This window comes from Centruroides sculpturatus, unplaced genomic scaffold, assembly GCF_000671375.1.
Source record: "Centruroides sculpturatus isolate CEXI.00-Female unplaced genomic scaffold, Cexi_2.0 scaffold687, whole genome shotgun sequence".
NCBI classification, from domain to species: Eukaryota; Metazoa; Arthropoda; class Arachnida; order Scorpiones; family Buthidae; genus Centruroides; species Centruroides sculpturatus.
Genome location: NW_019384879.1, coordinates 233,497 through 257,641, shown reverse-complemented (window position 1 = coordinate 257,641; position 24,145 = coordinate 233,497). Strand labels below are relative to the sequence as shown.

The 24,145-nt window shown below is 29.1% G+C and overlaps 1 protein-coding gene across 3 annotated transcripts in view; it reads right to left on the bottom strand.

Moving 5' to 3' along the window:
- Positions 1–24,145, bottom strand: part of LOC111630987 (voltage-dependent calcium channel subunit alpha-2/delta-1-like) — an 89,590-nt gene that overhangs the window by 33,065 nt on the left and 32,380 nt on the right. For all 3 annotated transcript variants that reach the window (XM_023375166.1, XM_023375167.1, XM_023375165.1), the window contains exons 5-9: positions 23,851–23,983; positions 23,625–23,756; positions 12,582–12,636; positions 9,804–9,854; positions 6,916–7,015 (exon numbers count right to left, since the gene is read on the bottom strand). In XM_023375166.1, coding sequence (XP_023230934.1) covers positions 6,916–7,015; positions 9,804–9,854; positions 12,582–12,636; positions 23,625–23,756; positions 23,851–23,983 — 471 coding nt within the window. The remainder of the gene's footprint in view (positions 1–6,915; positions 7,016–9,803; positions 9,855–12,581; positions 12,637–23,624; positions 23,757–23,850; positions 23,984–24,145) is intronic.

Genomic DNA, 24,145 nt, shown 5'->3' with positions numbered 1-24,145 from the left:
AAGTGATCAACTTCTAAGTTGGGAAGAATTCCTATTTCAAAATAAGTCTGGATTTCCTTTTCTTTATCTTCAGAAATTTTTAGATTGCTTAACTTCCAAGAAGCCATCAAGGCCTTAGCCTTTAACTGTATTGGTGGGATATCTGCAATTACTTGAAGAGCCGATGTTGGGGCTGTCCGATAAGCACCTGTTATCCTGAGTAAGCTAATTCTTTGAATTTTTTGTAATGCTCTTTTATTATGGATTTTTGTAGCTGCCTGTCCCCAGATTGGTGCTCCATATAGTAAAATCGGTTCTATTACCTGCCTATAGATGTTTATTAATGTATGACTGTTCATGCCCCATTTTTTTCCTGTAAGATAGCACAATAAGTTGGCCATTTTTCCAGCTTTTTCGCAGGCATAGTCAATGTGCGTTTTCCATTTAAGCCCTTGATCAAAATAAATGCCAAGATATTTAAGATTTCTTGTATGAGAAATCCTTTCATTATTTATTTTAAGGATAGGGGCTTTTTGTAGTTGATGACCCTTCGAAAATAACATACACTCAGATTTTTTAATATTTATAGTCAATTTATTGTCTATACTCCATTTGTATATGCTGTCCAGCAGTTTGTTCGCCTCCACTTGCAGTTTTTCACTGTTGTTCCCCGCAAGTAGTGCCAGCGTGTCATCGGCTAACCCTTGTATTGTCCATGGTGCCAGAATGTTAGTAGGATTGATGTGCAACAACTCATCGTACATGATATTCCATAACCCAGGTCCCAATCGGGACCCCTGTGGGCAGCCGCAGTTAATTCTGAGAAAGAAGCTTGATAACTAGAAAGGCCCCTGTTCTGTGTCAGGATTATTGTGTTACATGTGTCGTTTAATCCTGTAAATATTGTAGTTTTTCTAAGCTTACTTTCGTGCGATATATTCGTTTGATTTGTCGGAAAGACCGAGAAATTGTAATCAATTAAATGTGGCATCTAACCCTTGTACTTCATAGCATTCAGTTATCTGATACCTGGGGTGTACATAAATAAATGTGTTACCAATTTTGTTCTGATTATCTTGTGAAGTCCTCATTTTTCTACTCCTCATATAAACATAATATACCTTGGTATACTAATCGTCTCCACAGATGAAATGAAACTAATCTATCTGTTCCTAACAATTACTTTCGTGTAGATTTATTCAATTACATTCTATATCATTTTAAAGTTAAAATTATAATAAATTACAAAAATAAAAAACTTTTAATAATTTATAAGCAATTAACTCTTGCCCAATATGTTCCATATTTGTCATGCATTTAAAAATTTAATCACAGCACATTACTTAAATTACATTCCAAATTATTTAGATTTATTTAAATGACATTAGTTTTATAAAAATAATTTAATTCTTTTTCTAATCAGTTTCATCTAATCAAGAATAATAGTTTCAATAATTATTTCATTTTTTAATTAAAATTTTAATGAAAATAATTAAAATAAATTGAATTATGAGAAATATTTAATGTTAAATTTAGCTAAAAGTTTCAAAATTCAAATCATCTAGCTAGCATACAATCAATATTTTTTTGGAATAAAACACATTTATCCAGTTATAGCTTTATATAAACTAATAGCTTTATAACTAAATTCATTTACTAGAACTGAACCATTGTTTTCAAATTATTTGATTGTTTACTTTATATTTCATTAAATAACTGAATTTTTTATTGAAAAAAGTATGACATGTTAATTATGTTTGCCACACTTTTCATTAAAAATTCAGTTATTTTATGAAATAAAAATGTAAAATATCAAATAATTGAAAATAATGGCTCAGCTCAATTCTTTTATATATATTATCATCCTTGAATTTTCTACTTTCTTTTTATTTGCTATCCATTCCTTGAGAGTGACTTTGCATGATTAATTGCTTTTATCTTTAAGCATTAATGAAAAGACCCTTATTCATAATAAAAATAAGTAAAAATAATAGAGAAAAATCATTGATGAAGGAGAGATATACTATAGAAGGAAAATAAATTAAGAAACATCTTTAAGTTTTATTTAAAGCTGAATGAAGAGATGAAGATAATCTTGTAAAAAAAAAAAAAAAACTGTTAGAAAACTACATTGAAAAGCTTTGCAACAAGCATATGAATCATCATCATTATAAATTTGGGTATCAATATTAAAATTACAATGATCAATGCAATACTGACTCAAAGTCATATGGTGCCCTTGGGCCAATAAATGATGCAATTTACAAAAATTTTATTTCATTTTTTTTTAATTATTAATAAAACAATAAAACAAAAAATTAAAAATTNGCTAGAGAATCTATTAAATCTAATATAAGAGAGTTAATTATATTGAACTCGCTTATTTATTAAGTGCATTAGATATATTCTATTCATTAAAAATACATTTAGAGAAGTCTACGGTTTTTACTGGCTTATCGAACAAACGAATACGAATGGACTGTAGACCATCGCTGACTGATTGCCCCTGGAAGTCGGCTTGTTACAAAAACACAGCTTCCCTATCATCAAATGCCACGGCACGCCACTGAAAGATAATAAATAATATAGGTACAGTACACATACAAAAAATAGTATCTAGTTATTAATTTCGTAATAACACTTAAGCAATTTACAAATTCGAGTTACGTAAAGGTCTACGGTTCGCATTACTTACGGCATTACTTACGTAACTCGGGATATTACGGTATTCAAGTCCCGACCGTTTGAAAGCCAGTCAAATTTCATTATATTTAACTTATAATCATTCACTAATATTAGTTTTTCAGACAGGAAAACTGTCGTGCAGAAGAGAACCACACATTTTCAAAATTACTACCATAAAGTAGAAAAGAAGAATATTAACCAAAATGCTGATCACTGTAAACTATGGAATAGAAACTTTGCTTCAGTGAAACCAAGTAAATTTTAGCCTTGTTCAATTATATAAATGTTTTTTAAAAACAAAAAATTTTTAAACATGTGAACGAGATTAAGAAAAACCTGGTGAAAACCAACATCACCAGTGAAGGCTAAGTGCTGTTCAGTGCCATGTTGGGAAATTTTAACTGTAAATATGTACATTTTAAAAAAGGATGTGTATTGTTTAGCACCTCTTTACTAAATGTCTTAAAGAAAAAAATATGTTGTAATTTACCATTATATAAAAAATTTTGTAATACGGAAAATGTATGTTCGTATTCTATTATGTAACCAACAGAAGAAGGGTGTATGTCCAAAATGCATATCGGTGTGTAAGATATTCCTGAATAAAGAGTGATATTAAAGATGCCCAATGTCTACCTATGTACCCAGTTGTAAAGTAAAAAATAATTAAAAAAAGACATGGTTTTGGAATAAGTCAGTAATANAAAAATATCTAATAAAAATTGTACAATACAGTAGCAAATAGTTTTTTTTTCTTATATTCTTGAAAGCAATAAGTTTAAAGACAGAGATTTGGCTAAATAATTCTGTGAAATAAAATATTATAACAATTAATTATTTCTTAAGCTAATTATTAATAAAACAATAAAACAAAAAATTAAAAATTTTCAAAACACAACTTATAATTCTTTATATTGCTCAAGACTAGTTGCATCACACCAAATTGATAATATACATGCGTATGTATTTACTGCATTTTATAATTTTATTTTTGTATCTTGTACCTACATTGTATAATATATTACTAGATTGAGAGAAAAATACTAATCAAATACCTAATAGATTAAATTATAATTTTGTAGGCTTTTGTGGTTGCAAAATTTATTATCAACATTTCCAAATCAAGCTCATTTATCAAATCTGTACAATGTTTTAGTTTATAGTCATCCAATGTCTTGAATTGATTGAAATTCCACAGAACATTGAAATTACTGTTATTTTTAGTCAAGCAGGAACATAGGAAATAAGAAAAATATTTAACATTAATTTCAAACTGAATAAAAAATTTTTCAAATTTCAGCAAATCTTGGCACCACTAAGCTTTGGCATCCCTAAACTGAGCTCTAGACCTAGAGTTGATCTTGAATCAATGATAAAAAAAATTCAATGTTTCCCAGTGAACATTCAAATGCTGAATAACTAATCCAATAATTTCTCTTTTTATTCCAACTTGTATTTTTAAGCTATTCTTTTATTTAATTTAGTTTTAGATTGTAAAATTGGATATCCTAGAGACTGTAATCATCAAGTTATGCAATTTCTGGATTAACATTTAAAAACTATCGTTTATCAGATTTATATTTATAAATAAAGTGATTAAAATATGGAATTTCCATTCTAGAATAACTTTTCTTTGTTAATCTATCTGAGTAATTATAACCATGACAGATTAAGAAAAGATTCAATTACCTTCATTTATATAAAGTTATAACTGATAAATGTGTTTTATAAATACAGTAGAACCTCGATTATCCAGACTAATTGGGGATGAAGGTAGTCCGGATAAGGAAAAATCCGGATAATCAAAACAAATAATTTGTCTTTTAATGATAATACAACATGTTTTCTTTTCGATGACATATCAGTAATATTAAAAGTAAATACTGTATTTAAATCGTGATCAAATTTTCAAGAAACAAACGTTCGTATTGAATTTGGACTACTACTGACCCAAGGTCTTAGACCTTACTACTGACCAACGCTAATAGACTACCTATTGTTTAAAAGGCCCTCTGGTGCGCAAGAAGCCGGATTTTATAAAATAAAAAGCAGTTGAAACTGCATTTTTATGAATAAAAATTTGACAAACTATTTATCGTTTTATGACGAGTAAAATTTTTTTGTCGCATTCGCAGTTTTTAAGTAATGGATAAACCTTCGAAACGCAAGGCTCTTCGGACTGTGAGGCATAGGCGGTGGCCCACGTTGCCCATGCCTTTCGCCGCCCTTAGTCATAAAAATGATGTAATTTGAATATAAATTATTTATAAATACGTATGTCAAGTTATATTTTTATTACTACGTAAATTATATTTAAGAGTTTATGACCACTGTGCTGGGTGAGACGTTGTTGAAACAAAAAAAGTTATGCATTCCATCACGTACATAAACAGTGTCGTAATTCGCCAAGTGCAAATCAGCAAGTTCGTAAAATTTTTGTTTATTTTGAACAATCCGGATAATCGAAAATCCGGATAATGGAGGTTCTACTGTATATAACAAAATAACTCAATTCTACTCAAAGATTTTTTGCAATTAGCATTTATGTTAAAAATGTCTAGATGCATACTGGAATAGATTTTTAAAAAAGTATATGAAGATAATATTAGTATGGCAACGGAAATATTTTTAATATTATTTCTATTTTTTGAAGCAAAAAAAAAAAAAATGATTATATATACAATAAATTAAAATATAAAATATAAGTATATTCCAATTTTTAATAATTAAATTGTTAGAATATAGTATTAAAATATTTAATAATTAACTTAAATTACTGTACAAATAAGTTAGCTAAATCTGAATAATTCAATAAATTACTACTGTTAAAAACTTGAATAAAAATAAAATTTTGTTTTAACTCAAAAATTTATTTACTTTGGACCATCCATTAATTACATGTAGGGTTTTTGAGTCACTTTTGACCCCTTCCACATTATTGCATACAATGGTATACTATTCTATGTGCAGTAAGCTAGAACTTTTCTATGGCAAGTTTCAGACACCTTTCTCACTTTTCTAGTAATTTCTTTAATTAAATCAAAAAACTAACGTTTTCGTCTATAAATGGCCTTCAGCTTAAGCATAATTGGAACATCAGTTAGAATATAAATTAAAAATAGCCGAAAACGTTAGTTCTTTGATTTAATTAAAAAATCGCTAGAAAAGAGAGAAAGGTGTCTGAAACTTATTAATGGTATACTTTTGGAAAATTCCTTTCCCTTTAATTACATGTACATTAGTTCATGGGCACAGAAAGTGTTAGGGTAGAATGAGGATGGATGGTGGAGAGAATTTTTTACGTCATTTCTTCAATAAGTCCTGACATTGAAGAGATGACTTTAAAAAATCTGCAAATATTTTCTATATGACTAGTAAGTATGCTTATAAGAACAAATTTATATGCCACAAATACCACTAAAAAGTTCAGAAACAATGCCTTAATCATAGATTGCACCTGAAGGATTGGCAGATACTTCTAATGAATCTTTGAAACAGATTCTTATAACTTATGACTGTAGCATATCAATAGATCCTTGGTTGTTCATGTCTGCTCTTTATATCCTTCTAATACAGCAAAATTTAAAAAGTGAGAGGGGGCATGATGCTTACATTTTCAAAACAGTAGTTTGTCATGAGTACACATATCTATTGTCATCTTTTTTGATGGAAATGTGAATCACCACTGGTCAAAAATGACTTTTGGTAAACAATGGGATTCTGCTAGGAGTTTGTGAACTACCAAATATTGAAATTCAAGTACTGAATCTCAAGTATTATGTGAAAATCGTTTCAAATAATATGATTTTTGATTAATCCAGATGACATAAAATTATAATTTATATGTTCAGTGTGTTCTACATTAATAAAGTTTACTCATGTTTAATCATACTTTTTTTTTATCAAGCAGCATTCAAAATGAACAGAACTAGCCTGTATTACCACTGCCAAGCTGTGAGGCTTACTGGCAGGATTTGTATTCATCCAAACTATCATTAATTCCTTCTTTTCATCATACACAGTGATGTAATTTTTATGACTCCTCTTTTCCTTAAACTGTATGCACAATTAATAGATAGTCCCTTCAAAAATATTATATTACTTTGCAGCTAATCTAAGATATATAGATTCTTCAAAAGTTTGGATATAAACAGGGTTTGGCTCAATATTGATAAATTTATAAATAAAATTATAAATTAATTATAAATTTCTATCAGAGAAATATTAAAAAGAAAAAAGAAATTCACTTACAGAAGCAGCATTAACATAGTCATTTTCTCCTAAAGTATATAACAACATTTTCACAGCCATTTTTAGTATACTCATCGTTAATCCATGCATACTTCCACTTCTGTACATAGAAAATAAAGAAATTAATATTTTCAAAAATCATATTTATAAAAAATTTATTTTCAACTTCATCAAAAAATATAGAAGAAATACTATCCAAACAATATTCAGCAAAACTCAAAACAAAAACTGAAATTATACAATTTTATATTTGTATGAATCCATTGTGAATGCATAAAGCAAAATGCTTTTGTATTAAGACTTATATTATTACACAATACCATTTTGTTACAGAAATTATCTCTCTATTCTATCGCTGGCTTTGTATAGAAATGGCTTGGAAGTGACTTAGAAGATTAAAAATAAATAATGGTGAATAGTTAACAGGAAGGATTGTCAGGTCTTACATTTTTCTTGTAAGCTTTATGTTTTTTACTTGCATTTTATGGCTTACATTTTTTTGCCTATAAGATGATTTCTTTTTTTTCCCTCCTCTCACATCCATATACATCAAAAGATTTTATTTTAAAACTCCCAGAATATTGTAATTACAATGGCATCACATTGATAGTTTTGTTTGATTACATTTGGTATCAAACTTTTTGTATTTTGAAGTTGGAGATTCACAGCTGTATTATACTTTTTGTTCCCTTTTGGATGTAATATTTCCAGTATTTTGAATATTGCTTTGAATGTTAGGATACATGTGGTGTGAGAGAACTGATAAATGGCACTCCAAATTGGAAGACAAAAAGAGGTTTGATTTTACTGTCTGTACAATGTGAATACGAGAACAAGAATAAAGAACACGTGGCAGTGTTGCCAGTGTTGTAAGTATATAATACATCCTGGTGGTGGTGTCACAGCTATAATTTGGCTATGGGAGGGCGGTACATCTCTGGTGAGAGGGCATCTTTGTAGCATTGAAACATGAGGTAGGCTTGCCATCCATGAGAGCTCATGAGACCTTTTGTAATTAACAATAAAATTGTTATGTTGTTAAAGGCTTAGATTATAATAAAATAAAATCCTATTGATCACCAGGCTTAGATTAATTGTGAATACAGAAATATTAACATGCAAAAATAATGCAACAGGTGGACTGTTGCGTTATTTTTGCATGTTAATATTCAGCATAACAAAAATTAAATATTTTTCTTTAACAAGAATTAATAATTTAATCCTTATACTAGTTCAAAATGAGTAATCAATCCAGTACTCCAGTATAGAAAAAGAAGAAATTACAGTACAGTCAAGTATATTTGAAAAAGTGGAAAGAGGCTTTTAAGTGGTTGGCTCCTGAACTCTCAGATAATTGTGCCTACCATAAACTGTGCAATAAAGACATCATCATCAGCTATGGCAGACAGTTTGATGTAAAATAGCATGCCCAGTAATAAGTAACAAATACTAATTATTTTACCAAAACAATAAAATTATCTTGCATAGTTTAGAAAATTTAACACATTCTTATTTAATAGTTCACAGCTTTGTTTAAAACTTGCAATTTGTTTGAATTTAAAAAAGACTAAAATTATTGCAAAAGTTAAAAATTATTTTTTTTTCAAAATACAAATTTAGATGTTCATTTTCTCTAATATAGCACTTTTACATTTGATAACTCATCAATTAAATTTTGTATATGAAAAAATATCTAATAAAAATTGTACAATACAGTAGCAAATAGTTTTTTTTTCTTATATTCTTGAAAGCAATAAGTTTAAAGACAGAGATTTGGCTAAATAATTCTGTGAAATAAAATATTATAACAATTAATTATTTCTTAAGCTAATTATTAATAAAAATTCTACATACAAACTAATATATTAATTGAAGCTTTTAACAGGAATCATTATTATTCAGTACTGCAACACATACAAATTTATTAATCATTATCAGAAAGTGTATTATTAGATATATCAATACAATTCCTGAGTAAGACCATCATTTTTCCTCTCTTTCATTCTAGAAATTATTCTTTATTCTGTGTCCATGTCCATCAGAATACTCTCCTTTGGAGATCAAGACATAACTTTTGGACTAGTAGCTAATAAGCAGACAGTGTCAGCAGAGAAGACAATGTGGTGCTCAGTTCAAGACACTGGCAACACATTTAAGAAAGTAAGTTTGAGAGAAAAGTAAGACTGAATAGACAATTGGAAAGACAGCATAACCACTGAATCTTTCAGATCAGTTGTGTTTATCTCAAGAAAAAAAAAACTTTCTGATAAACTATTTAACTTTTTTAATAATTCTTTCCTTTCTTCTTTTTTCCCACCTCTTGAAATGGGGATAAATCTAGATATAGCTGGTGAATTACATTTGTAAAACTTGAATCTTTATTATTGTGACATTGTCACAATGTCAAGCAGTAATTTTTAATTTAAAAAAAAAATAAAGTGACTTCTGGTCCAGTCCAGAAGTTCATACATAGTTTATTGGAGACTCAGTCCCTAAGCTTTCCATATCTGGTCTCAATTTTCATCTATCTAACTCCATTCTCAAGATTAATGAAAGACAGATAGATGGATTACAGTGAAAATGTATAGGTCTGCAATTTAAAAATTGCAGCCCAATAAGTACAAAAAACCACAAATATGTATTCATGACTTTCTGTACTTTTATTATATTAAATTAAATGATTTATAAAACTGATTTTTATACCATTACAAACTGTAGTTCATTTGCAGTATTCTCCACACTATATTGTTTGGCAATATTTATTACACTTGGGAGAATGCTGTTCTCTATTAAAAGCTCCAATTAGAACAATATATTGGTTGGCTTTTTTCATATTATTTATGTTTAATTAACTACAGTATTTAAATTATAAAAATTTTAATACGTACATGTCAATTAAAATTAGCATTGTTTTTGGTGAACTGGATCCATGAATAAACCTTTACAAATAAAAAAAAATTTGTTATAAATCATTGTAAAAAATTTATAACTTGAACTAAATATATAACATTAATGTATGGGTGAAACTTTGGATCTTACAAAAAAAATGTTCACAGAATAACATTCAATGTATATCCCATACATCTGACAATATCTATACATCATCTGTTAACTATACAACAAAAGAAAACATATATGCATAATAATAAAATTTAATCAGCATTGCCTTTATGAGGAATAACAGGTAATAACATACAACTATAATTAATTTTTTACAATCTCATTTCAGTAACTAGTTCATTCTTAGTTAGTTACAGTGATGCATATGGTGCAATTGCAGCAATAGAACTCAAACTTGATAAGGTAATTTGACAGACTTAAAAAGAAAAATATTACTTAAAACTCAGAAAAGATTTTCCAAATTTTTTTTATATAATTTATTTTATTGAACCGTATAATTATTTAATTATATTTTATAAATTGAGGAATAGTTAAAATATACTATTGTGTAATAAAAATTATTGCTGTGACAGTTGGTCAATGTAACTGTCTCCAAACAAGTATACATTTTTAAATAAAAATTTTATAAAACTATATATTTTATCATATTTGTTCTATTTTAATTTAATTTTTTTAATCTTTTTATTCACTTAAAAAAATTTATAGTACAGGTAAACAGATTATTATTTATCTATACTATATTGTTATATTCGTGGAAATAACGATAACTCGTAAACGTATATAACTAGCTTTATTAACATAAACGTAACAATGAGTGAACAACGTATCGTCCTGTCCAGGTCTAGGGGTTACAAAACAACTAAAGACAACTCGTTGAGACAAAGAACATACACGAGGTCGGAGGTGTGGGGTGACCTAAGTAGGTCAAGGGGCGATTCCCGGTAGCGGTCATCCCCTGGCGGTTTACATACATAACATATATTATCATATTATTTTATTCTTTATTTCACAACAGATTGCATAGGTAGACACTGGGCATCTTTAACATCACTCTTTATTCAGGAATATCTTGCACACTAATACATGTTTTGGTTCATACATTCCTCTTCCATCGGCTACATAATAGAATAAACATATATTTTCCACATTACAAACTTTTTTTATATAACATGCCTTTTTCTTTAAGACATTTCATTCTAAATAATACACATCCTTTTTTAAAATGTACATATTTACAGTTAAAATTTCCTGACAGGGCACTGAACAGCACTTCGCCTTCACTGGTGGTGTTGGCTTTCACCAGGTTTTTCTTAATCTCATTCACATAAAAAAAAAACAAAAAAATTTTTTAACAACATTTATATAATAAAATATTCTTTTTTATATTTATCTATTGTACTTTTTACATAAATTTATATTATTACATTTTTTACTGAATTTTTGCATTTTTCTTTTACTTATCTTCTAATAAACATATTAATAACTAATCTTTTCTTCCTTTTATAATTAACTTATTTATACTTCTTTATAATATTTTTAACCAGTTTTTGTGCAATGATTCATTGCATAATAAATAATTGCAATATTAACAGAGAAGTAAGGATTTATTTTACACAAAGAAAAAAATTGGTACAATAAAAAATTTAGAGTTTTGAAATTATAAAAAGTCAAAAAAATAATATCAATAAAAATTTAAATGTAAAAATTAATGAAAACTGGTTTAAAATATTATAACGAAGTATAAATAAGTTAATTATAAAATGAAGAAAAGATTATATTAATATGTAAATTAGAAGATACGTAAAAGAAAAATGCAAAAATTCAGTAAAAAATGTAATAATATAAATTTATGTAAAAAATACAATGGATAAATGTAAAAAAAGAATACTTTATTATATAAATGTTTTTTAAAAACAAAAAATTTTTAAACATGTGAACGAGATTAAGAAAAACCTGGTGAAAACCAACATCACCAGTGAAGGCTAAGTGCTGTTCAGTGCCATGTTGGGAAATTTTAACTGTAAATATGTACATTTTAAAAAAGGATGTGTATTGTTTAGCACCTCTTTACTAAATGTCTTAAAGAAAAAAATATGTTGTAATTTACCATTATATAAAAAATTTTGTAATACGGAAAATGTATGTTCGTATTCTATTATGTAACCAACAGAAGAAGGGTGTATGTCCAAAATGCATATCGGTGTGTAAGATATTCCTGAATAAAGAGTGATATTAAAGATGCCCAATGTCTACCTATGTACCCAGTTGTAAAGTAAAAAATAATTAAAAAAAGACATGGTTTTGGAATAAGTCAGTAATAATATTTTTAATTTAAAAATACATATAATTTTATATTAAGTGTTGGAAAACTGAGACCTGAGCAGAATACATTCAATAATCTAGTTATCTACAGAAAATTATTTATTTAAGAATTTTTTCAAAACAAATGGAAGTAATAAAAAGTGTTTTATGTAAATAATGCAAATTAATAGAATTCAATTTTTTTACATTTATTTTCTAAAACAATTCAACTATAAGTTATAAATTTAAATTTATAACTTATAGTTGAATTTCTACTTAATTAAATAATTTTTTTACAATACTTTTCAATAATTTCTATAATATATTTCATTAATAATATGTATATTTACAACAATATGTACTGCACATCTGACATGCTAGTTTAAGCTATTGGTTTCAGTATAAGCAGTAATATTTATATGATTATCATAATATGAACATGTAAATGTATATATAGTTCTTACCATGGTCTTTGTCTTACATCAAATAGATCAGGCTGAATATCAGTCCAGCTGTTAGCTATGAAATTCAATTTAGAACATATACATTCAGAATTTAATATAAAATGTTTTCAAATAATACAAAGTACAGTAGATTAACAAAAATCTATTCATATTTTAACTTCTATGAGATAAATCCTTTTATCAAAACAAATCTAATGTCTTTATTAAACTCTGAATGAAATATAATATTAATTAAAATAAGAATTAGAGTAAAATATCAAATTTTTAGGAATAATTTGCATACATATAATGTAAAAAAAATAAAGAACATAAATAAAAGATATTTAATTTAAGCAGAATAATAATGTTTTCATTGAATAGGATTTAATTATTTTATTAAAAAAAAATTCAAAAGGCAATTTATGTTTTTAAAAAACTAAATTAATATCAAACTAACATTTTTTTATTATTTCTGTTATTAAAAGTTATAAAATAAAAGTTTCCAAAATAGATTTTTCAGCTGTATTGAAGTTAATTTAAATCATAAATGAGCAATTATTTATTGTGACATTATAACAATGTCAGGCTGCAATTTTTTAGATCTTGATACATCATGCAATTGATTTTAGCAGTGTCTTGCCCCTGTACCTGTACATCATACTTTTTCTGTTAACAAGAGTGTCTTGCCAGTCGTCTAACTCTGTTCTGGAGAAAATATTTGAATTGTAATAAAGTGACTTCTAGTCTAAACTGAAAGTTTGTATATAGTTAATTGGGTCCCTGGTTCCTAAGTTTTAGATATGTGGTTTGACTTTCATCTATCTAATTCTGATCTAGAGATTAAGGAAGGGCAGAGAAACAGATAAATGCTGGTGGGAATTTATAGATATGCAATTTTAAAATTACAGCCCAATAACTACTGTAACTATTAACATTAAAAGTGTTATTTTCATAAGATTTGGATAATTAGAATTCATATAATGATTTAGTAATGACATTTATGTTAGGAATTCCTCTGAGAAATCAATTATAAATTTGTAAACCATATTTTTATAGCTGAATAAAGAATATGAATTTTTTTTTATAGAATCAATGATCACTTCTAATTTCTTTTACTTTTAATTCTATTTCTCTTTTCTTAAATTCATATTATATGTGGATATGATAAAACATTTACACAAAATAGAAATTATTTGTGTTTTGATAAAGAATTCATACCAGTAATCACATAAAGGATAGACAATTGCCATATGATCTGAAGTATGAAACATGAATTTAACAATTGTGAATAAATGTGAATGCATTCATGTACAGTACAGTCTATTCCATTTAATTGGGACACATTGGGATTAATCCATTTTGGCCCAATTAAGTGGCTGCCCGAATTAAACTATTAATAAAATGTAAAATAAAATATGTAATACATAAATAAATAAATAAGTAAAAAATAATAATCAGGTACTGTACCTATTTTAATGCTTTATTAAAACAAAATACAGAAAATATTTGTACTATAAACTGTGCAGAAAAAATAACCCATACTGCACATGATAAATTTTACAATTCCAAATTTTAATTCTACAAAAATGCATCAATAGTAGTGTCTTTTGCTTCTGAAATTTTGCAGTCCTACAAAGTTAGCACATATATTCAGTGCAGATGTAGGGCTTCCTTTGTTACCTTCCTGTATAAAATAATGCTGTAACACACTATAAATTTTTTTGCCTCACAATTTGTCACAAGCACAGGTGGGTTATCATCCTCATCATCTTTTTCTTTGTCAAATTTTTGACGTTTGGATTTAATGATGTCAACACTTGTAACCTCAAAGTTTTCATTTTCATTATAACATGATAAATTGTCATCTATTGTTGACAATTTTTCATTGTTCATGATAGGAACTTGAAGTATGCCTTCATTTTCCTCACTGCTCAAAATTTCAGAAACATCCAAAGGTTTTAATTGCAAATAGCAAAGTAGTTTTGTATTGTGCTGCTTTTTATAGCTCACCAACTGTCAGCAACAAACTGTATGGCTTGCAAAATGGAAATTTTTGCACTGATCTTTCTGACTGTTGAAGAACTTGTCAATAAGTTTTCATCAATGGATTCCAGTATGTAATTAACCAATTTTCCTCAATACAACTTTAAATTTTTTATTACCTCCATGCCCATCAGTTGCACTAAAGATGTTGTATTAGAAGGAAGAAATTCCAGCCTTATACAAATATAAACACCAACCAAAACCTGATGCATAGTAAATAGACACCCACAATTGCCATAAATAATTGAGATATAATTTAGAAATATTAAGTATATATATAATTAAGAATAGATATTATTATAATAATTATTAATTTTAATATGAGATGGCACCTAACGTCTTCCTCTAGTGTCAAATTCATTTGTAATTCTTAATTAATATTTCCAAATTACAGACAGATTATTTATGGCAGTTGTAAATGTTTTCCAACCTTATATTTTTTTACATTATCTAAATGAGGGTGTGCAGAACAATTATTGAAAAGTAACAAAATTTTCCTTTGGTTATTTTTTGTAATTCTATGTCCCAACTCATAAGACAATTCCAAAAAATTTTACAAGTCATCCATGCATTACTATTGGCATGGTACTCTACTGGTAAACACTATTCTTATCCCCTTAAAGTATCGAGGCTTAGCACTTTTTCCTAGAATTAATAGTTTTCGTTTGTTGGTACTTGACATATTTGCACAGCATAACACAGTAATGCAGTCCATTGCCCTTTTATACCCTGACAGTGCAATGTGCTTATAACACAGGGAGCCATCTGGCATGGCACAATAATAGAGGCCTGTTTCATCAGCATTGTAAATATCAACTACACAGAAATTCTTTAAAAAAGTAGGTATTTTAGTTCTTTGCCATTGTTCAGTACTTACATTATCTGCATTGCCCTTTTTTCCATGCACTTTTTTGTATTTAATGTTGTGTCTCATTGTGAAAGTTTGCACGAAATTGAAATTTACCACAAAGGCAGACAGTAAAAATAAGGATACAGTAAAAATAATAATTGATATATTTTTACAAGTAAACAATTTTGCGTATATATAGAGATTCTTCTTTGGGAATTCCAACATCACGATATATTATAATAGTATGCAAAGTTACCACTAGGACAATAGTTCATTATATCCAAATGTGCAGTACCAATCATAATAATATAAAGCCTGATCTTAAAACTAATCTTATACACTAACTTAACAATAATGGAAGAAAAGGATAGAAACAAGAGGATGAAAAAATAATATACACAATAGAAACAGGGATACCTGGGATTTTGTTTAGCATATTTGCACTATGCTTACTGCTGGGTGGGATACCACACAATATTCTACAAAAATTTGACTCGTCTTCTTCTATACTTAAGATTTTTCCTTTCACTGTTGTTGATTCTATCTTAAAACAGGACTACTTCTTTTAACATCTTCCAAGATCTCTAGTCATTGCTAACGTGACTGAACGTTCTCTTCATGTCCATATACTTTGCAGTCCAGCAAGAGAATGCCTTGTCCGTTGTCTCTTTTGTCCTCAGGGTCCTGTTCACTCTTTGTTCTTCAGATTTCTCAGAACTAGTCATTCCACCCAAGGGACAGGGATTTAGATAAGAAATAGATAAGAAAGTTCTAGAAGGAAATAGAACAATAGGACAAAGGGTAGAAAGAAGAGACTAAACTAAACTAAAATTAATATTCACAAAAATATAGCGTACAGCTACATCGTTTTCCATCGAGACAACCAACCATCAGTTGCTTTAAAATCATTGTGGATCAGTTTTTTAGCAATCTCCTCTGACTTCACCTTCAACAACATACCACTGATATTTATGCCTCATCCACTAACTATAGAAAACCATTGATCTAATGCTTCTTCAACTTCTGGATCCTTTTCATCATGCTTTCTTTTGGATGTTCCTGGAATTTCTTTCTGTAATGCCACGGTTGATTTTCTTGTTGTAGGAGATGCACAATGATAGATTTTGGTACCAGTTATATCAGCAAGTCTATGATGGCTTGCATTCAATGGCTGACTTTTAATTTTATCCAGCAAAGCAATTTTACTTGAAAGTGTAAAATTATTTCTTAGCACCTTTACAAAAATTTAAGAATTTTAAATAAAATCGACACTGCAACACTTTCCATAGAAACTAGCTTTCTTCCAACTTGGTTGAGAGACCTCAAAAAATTGTCTAGGGTGTTTGTCCCTTCACTTTTAAAAGGGATCATACATCCCAACAATGGTCCAATCCAAAGCACGATCAGTAGCTCTCATTCAGGTCTGTCTCAGATAGGATCCCTGTGTGATATGTCCCAATATGCTGACCTGCCTCCAGAAAAACTGAACCACCCAAGCAAAAGACCACCACCCATTGCTTTATCTCCATTAAGCATTAGGCCTACATGACATTAATGTATGTACTGTTAATATATTATTGGACAATACCTAAAATATATCAAAAATTGCTAAATTCCGTTTCTGCTACTGTCCCAATTAAGCATTTAAATTATGCATTAGTTATTAGTATGGTTTCCATTCTTTGAGATTTGGCCCAATTAAGCAGAATTGACTGTATTACATAATTCAATAAAATATTTTAATTTTTAATATTGTAATATATATATTAAATTAAAAAACATCAGTCTGCATCTAAAGAAGTTATCAGATATTAATATAAAAAATAGCATAACTTATTCTATTCAAATAGAATTACAACAGTAACAAATTTTTAATGAAGTTTCAATAACACACATTTATCATATCTTTAAAGATCTACAAATAAATAAATATATATTACATATTTTGTGTATATAACCTACAGGCAATTTAAAAGGAGTGTGGGTTATGTGATGTGGCAGATTATACGACAATTTTAAATTGCAATTACAAACTCCCACATATTAAGTAATGGCTGTTCTTTAGATGCAGGATATGTGATTGGATAGGTTATGCAAAAGTTTTGTCTTCATTCTAGCAATTTTCAGTGGTATGTGCCATTGTATACACACAAAAATACACTGTATAGTTATACATACAAAAATGTAGTATAATTTATAAACATTTATAAAATAAAATTTAATTATATAAAACCATATATTGCATATAATTAAACCATATATATGAGGATAAGTCAAAAAGTAGCCTTAATTATTTTTTATTCATTGACAAGATATATAAACATTTGAATGAAAACACTGTTACTTTTCAACATAATCCCCACCACATTTAATATATGTATGCCAGCAGATGCATATGCATTCACTAATACTTGAATTCCATAAGAAAAAATCTTTTGGTTGACTGTACAGCCATTGTTTTCACCTCATCATCATTACTGAATTTTTTACCACCAAGAACTTCCTTGAGTAGTCCAAAGATATAATCACTCAGTGCAAGGTCAGGCAAATGGGGGGGATGTGGAATACACTCTATTCACAGATCCAAAACTTTTTGGATTGTCATATAAGATGTGTGTGTGGTTATGTATTGTCATGCTGTAATGGTAAACCAGCACTAAACAAACCATGACATTTATTTGGACTTTATTGTGGGTTTCAAATGTTTCTGAAGCAAGTGACAATATGCCACACTGTTCACTAATAATTGACTGGACATATAATGTTCAGAATTGAATCATATTGATCCCAGAAAAGTGTGGCATTACTTTGCTAGCTAAAGGAGTCATGCAAAATTTTTTGGTTTTAGTGATGTGAAATGTCACTACTCCTTTTTGCTTCCTTAGACTTTGGCTGAAAGTAATAGATCCATGATTCATCATCAGTAACTTCACAATTAAAAAATTAAATAACTGCACACTGCTCCTCTTCCATGCATATCTGTAAGAATGTCACAATCTTTGTTAAGGTCTGCTGACATCACAGTTCACGTGATGCTTGGTGTGCCTGCCACATATCAAATCTGCATTCTTGAAAATATATCTTGAAATTATAGCCACTCCAATGATTTAAAATTTTTTAAGATCAAATTAATTAAGGTCATTTTTTGACTCACCCAGTATATAAACTTATGTCCAAAAAATAAACATAATTATCCAATCCAGAGATAGGAATCTGGGTACAATCTACAGAATGATTATCTTAGATTAGAATCTAAAAAGAGTGAGAAACCTGATATAATCCCACAAACACTGTGGAAAGAGACCAGTTTGCAGGTAATGGCATCATAATTTAAGGCAGCATTATGATTATTTGCCACATTGAGCTTCATGTTGTTGCAAGGGTATAGCATTAACTCTAAGCTCTGAAAACTTTTTCCTACTATGTAGCTAAAGACTAAATTGTTTTTACCCCTCAGGCTACAAGGGAAACTTGTAAAGTAAAACCAGTCAAACAATTTTTCCAATTGGCCAATTTTGGCAGATTGTGTGTTTAAAGAGTTAATGCAAGATGATGTCTTGGAACCTCGTGAGACTTTTCAGAGATGCTGTGCTTGCAAATTTTATTTTCATGGATTATAATGCCCATACACAAAGACTACACTCATCAATGACTTTCTTGACAGTAAAGACATTGATCACATGGAGTATTCAGCAAAATCTCAAGACTCAAATTCCATTGGATGTTTGGGATTCTCTAGAGCAGTGTTTTTCAACCTGTGGGTCGCAACCCCCAGGGGGTTCGCAAAGCCTTACACGGGGGGGTTGCAGGTAAAATGAAGAGACAAGTGTTTGTAGATCCTACACTACAATAAAAAACTACAATTTCAGTGAGAAGGCTGTGCCTGTTTATTTTACAGTACAATTGGTTATTCGATCGATATTTAGGTCTAAACAGAAAGAAAATTAAATACGTAGTTTTTAAAATCACTGATATAGTTTTATATGGCCCTGGAGAGTTGCCAGAATTTTTTAACTTGTAAAGGGGTCGCGTATTCAAGAAGGTTGAAAAACACTGCTCTATAGAAACAAATTACATCATTTCAGCTTCCATCAAGAACAATCCAGGAACTTCAAAATGATCTTGTTCAAGAGTGGACTTTACTCCCAACAGAGCTGATAAACATTACAATCAGCATGAGCAATAAACATGTAGCATGTGCGCAAGAAGCAGCCACATATTATATTAATCATTTTCTGTGAAAAAGATTTATGACAATGCTTAGTATTTTATACTGTTTTTATATGATTTTGATGAAATTTGTGTTTTTCAATTGATTTGTTTCATAAAGAATATAAAGTTCTGTTTTTATATTAAGTTTCATTAAACAGCTCTGATCAGTAGGTTTCTGAGAAACAGATCAAATTAATGGTTATGTTTATTTTTGGACAAGTATGTATTTNTATTAACATAAACGTAACAATGAGTGAACAACGTATCGTCCTGTCCAGGTCTAGGGGTTACAAAACAACTAAAGACAACTCGTTGAGACAAAGAACATACACGAGGTCGGAGACACGAGGTCGGAGGTGTGGGGTGACCTAAGTAGGTCAAGGGGCGATTCCCGGTAGCGGTCATCCCCTGGCGGTTTACATACATAACATATATTATCATATTATTTTATTCTTTATTTCACAACAGATTGCATAGGTAGACACTGGGCATCTTTAACATCACTCTTTATTCAGGAATATCTTGCACACTAATACATGTTTTGGTTCATACATTCCTCTTCCATCGGCTACATAATAGAATAAACATATATTTTCCACATTACAAACTTTTTTTATATAACATGCCTTTTTCTTTAAGACATTTCATTCTAAATAATACACATCCTTTTTTAAAATGTACATATTTACAGTTAAAATTTCCTGACAGGGCACTGAACAGCACTTCGCCTTCACTGGTGGTGTTGGCTTTCACCAGGTTTTTCTTAATCTCATTCANACTTGGTTGAGAGACCTCAAAAAATTGTCTAGGGTGTTTGTCCCTTCACTTTTAAAAGGGATCATACATCCCAACAATGGTCCAATCCAAAGCACGATCAGTAGCTCTCATTCAGGTCTGTCTCAGATAGGATCCCTGTGTGATATGTCCCAATATGCTGACCTGCCTCCAGAAAAACTGAACCACCCAAGCAAAAGACCACCACCCATTGCTTTATCTCCATTAAGCATTAGGCCTACATGACATTAATGTATGTACTGTTAATATATTATTGGACAATACCTAAAATATATCAAAAATTGCTAAATTCCGTTTCTGCTACTGTCCCAATTAAGCATTTAAATTATGCATTAGTTATTAGTATGGTTTCCATTCTTTGAGATTTGGCCCAATTAAGCAGAATTGACTGTATTACATAATTCAATAAAATATTTTAATTTTTAATATTGTAATATATATATTAAATTAAAAAACATCAGTCTGCATCTAAAGAAGTTATCAGATATTAATATAAAAAATAGCATAACTTATTCTATTCAAATAGAATTACAACAGTAACAAATTTTTAATGAAGTTTCAATAACACACATTTATCATATCTTTAAAGATCTACAAATAAATAAATATATATTACATATTTTGTGTATATAACCTACAGGCAATTTAAAAGGAGTGTGGGTTATGTGATGTGGCAGATTATACGACAATTTTAAATTGCAATTACAAACTCCCACATATTAAGTAATGGCTGTTCTTTAGATGCAGGATATGTGATTGGATAGGTTATGCAAAAGTTTTGTCTTCATTCTAGCAATTTTCAGTGGTATGTGCCATTGTATACACACAAAAATACACTGTATAGTTATACATACAAAAATGTAGTATAATTTATAAACATTTATAAAATAAAATTTAATTATATAAAACCATATATTGCATATAATTAAACCATATATATGAGGATAAGTCAAAAAGTAGCCTTAATTATTTTTTATTCATTGACAAGATATATAAACATTTGAATGAAAACACTGTTACTTTTCAACATAATCCCCACCACATTTAATATATGTATGCCAGCAGATGCATATGCATTCACTAATACTTGAATTCCATAAGAAAAAATCTTTTGGTTGACTGTACAGCCATTGTTTTCACCTCATCATCATTACTGAATTTTTTACCACCAAGAACTTCCTTGAGTAGTCCAAAGATATAATCACTCAGTGCAAGGTCAGGCAAATGGGGGGGATGTGGAATACACTCTATTCACAGATCCAAAACTTTTTGGATTGTCATATAAGATGTGTGTGTGGTTATGTATTGTCATGCTGTAATGGTAAACCAGCACTAAACAAACCATGACATTTATTTGGACTTTATTGTGGGTTTCAAATGTTTCTGAAGCAAGTGACAATATGCCACACTGTTCACTAATAATTGACTGGACATATAATGTTCAGAATTGAATCATATTGATCCCAGAAAAGTGTGGCATTACTTTGCTAGCTAAAGGAGTCATGCAAAATTTTTTGGTTTTAGTGATGTGAAATGTCACTACTCCTTTTTGCTTCCTTAGACTTTGGCTGAAAGTAATAGATCCATGATTCATCATCAGTAACTTCACAATTAAAAAATTAAATAACTGCACACTGCTCCTCTTCCATGCATATCTGTAAGAATGTCACAATCTTTGTTAAGGTCTGCTGACATCACAGTTCACGTGATGCTTGGTGTGCCTGCCACATATCAAATCTGCATTCTTGAAAATATATCTTGAAATTATAGCCACTCCAATGATTTAAAATTTTTTAAGATCAAATTAATTAAGGTCATTTTTTGACTCACCCAGTATATAAACTTATGTCCAAAAAATAAACATAATTATCCAATCCAGAGATAGGAATCTGGGTACAATCTACAGAATGATTATCTTAGATTAGAATCTAAAAAGAGTGAGAAACCTGATATAATCCCACAAACACTGTGGAAAGAGACCAGTTTGCAGGTAATGGCATCATAATTTAAGGCAGCATTATGATTATTTGCCACATTGAGCTTCATGTTGTTGCAAGGGTATAGCATTAACTCTAAGCTCTGAAAACTTTTTCCTACTATGTAGCTAAAGACTAAATTGTTTTTACCCCTCAGGCTACAAGGGAAACTTGTAAAGTAAAACCAGTCAAACAATTTTTCCAATTGGCCAATTTTGGCAGATTGTGTGTTTAAAGAGTTAATGCAAGATGATGTCTTGGAACCTCGTGAGACTTTTCAGAGATGCTGTGCTTGCAAATTTTATTTTCATGGATTATAATGCCCATACACAAAGACTACACTCATCAATGACTTTCTTGACAGTAAAGACATTGATCACATGGAGTATTCAGCAAAATCTCAAGACTCAAATTCCATTGGATGTTTGGGATTCTCTAGAGCAGTGTTTTTCAACCTGTGGGTCGCAACCCCCAGGGGGTTCGCAAAGCCTTACACGGGGGGGTTGCAGGTAAAATGAAGAGACAAGTGTTTGTAGATCCTACACTACAATAAAAAACTACAATTTCAGTGAGAAGGCTGTGCCTGTTTATTTTACAGTACAATTGGTTATTCGATCGATATTTAGGTCTAAACAGAAAGAAAATTAAATACGTAGTTTTTAAAATCACTGATATAGTTTTATATGGCCCTGGAGAGTTGCCAGAATTTTTTAACTTGTAAAGGGGTCGCGTATTCAAGAAGGTTGAAAAACACTGCTCTATAGAAACAAATTACATCATTTCAGCTTCCATCAAGAACAATCCAGGAACTTCAAAATGATCTTGTTCAAGAGTGGACTTTACTCCCAACAGAGCTGATAAACATTACAATCAGCATGAGCAATAAACATGTAGCATGTGCGCAAGAAGCAGCCACATATTATATTAATCATTTTCTGTGAAAAAGATTTATGACAATGCTTAGTATTTTATACTGTTTTTATATGATTTTGATGAAATTTGTGTTTTTCAATTGATTTGTTTCATAAAGAATATAAAGTTCTGTTTTTATATTAAGTTTCATTAAACAGCTCTGATCAGTAGGTTTCTGAGAAACAGATCAAATTAATGGTTATGTTTATTTTTGGACAAGTATGTATTTGTATAATATATATAGAATATTTTTTATAGTAATAAATTTTATTATACCAGGATACATTCTCATAAAACCATTCAAACTCCCAAAATATTGCCACAATAATTCTGGATCATTTTCTGAATTTTCTTGAAATACTTTATCAAGATTAGAAGACCATCTTAATCCATTTAAAATTTCAACATCTATATAAAATAAAATAATAAATAATTTAATTGAAAATATTTTTATTAAGAATATGTTTATAAAGACAAAATTTCTTTTATTTTCCATACTTACTTCCATCATATATCTCCACTGGAATGTGTACAGATGAAGCAGCAAAACTAATTTCTTTCTTAAATTTACTATCATAGTGCAGCATAGAACTATTTAATAAATCCTTTGAATTTAACCAATCAACTTTTCCTTCCTACAGTAACAAAATATTATTTTTATTTATAAAAGTTGTAAAACTTTATATAAGGTTCTTTGTATAAAAAACTTACAGTAAATTCTCATTTTTTTTAAGTTTTAAAATTTATTTAAAATATGAAAAATATATTTAAAAAATTAAATTACTGGTACTGATAAT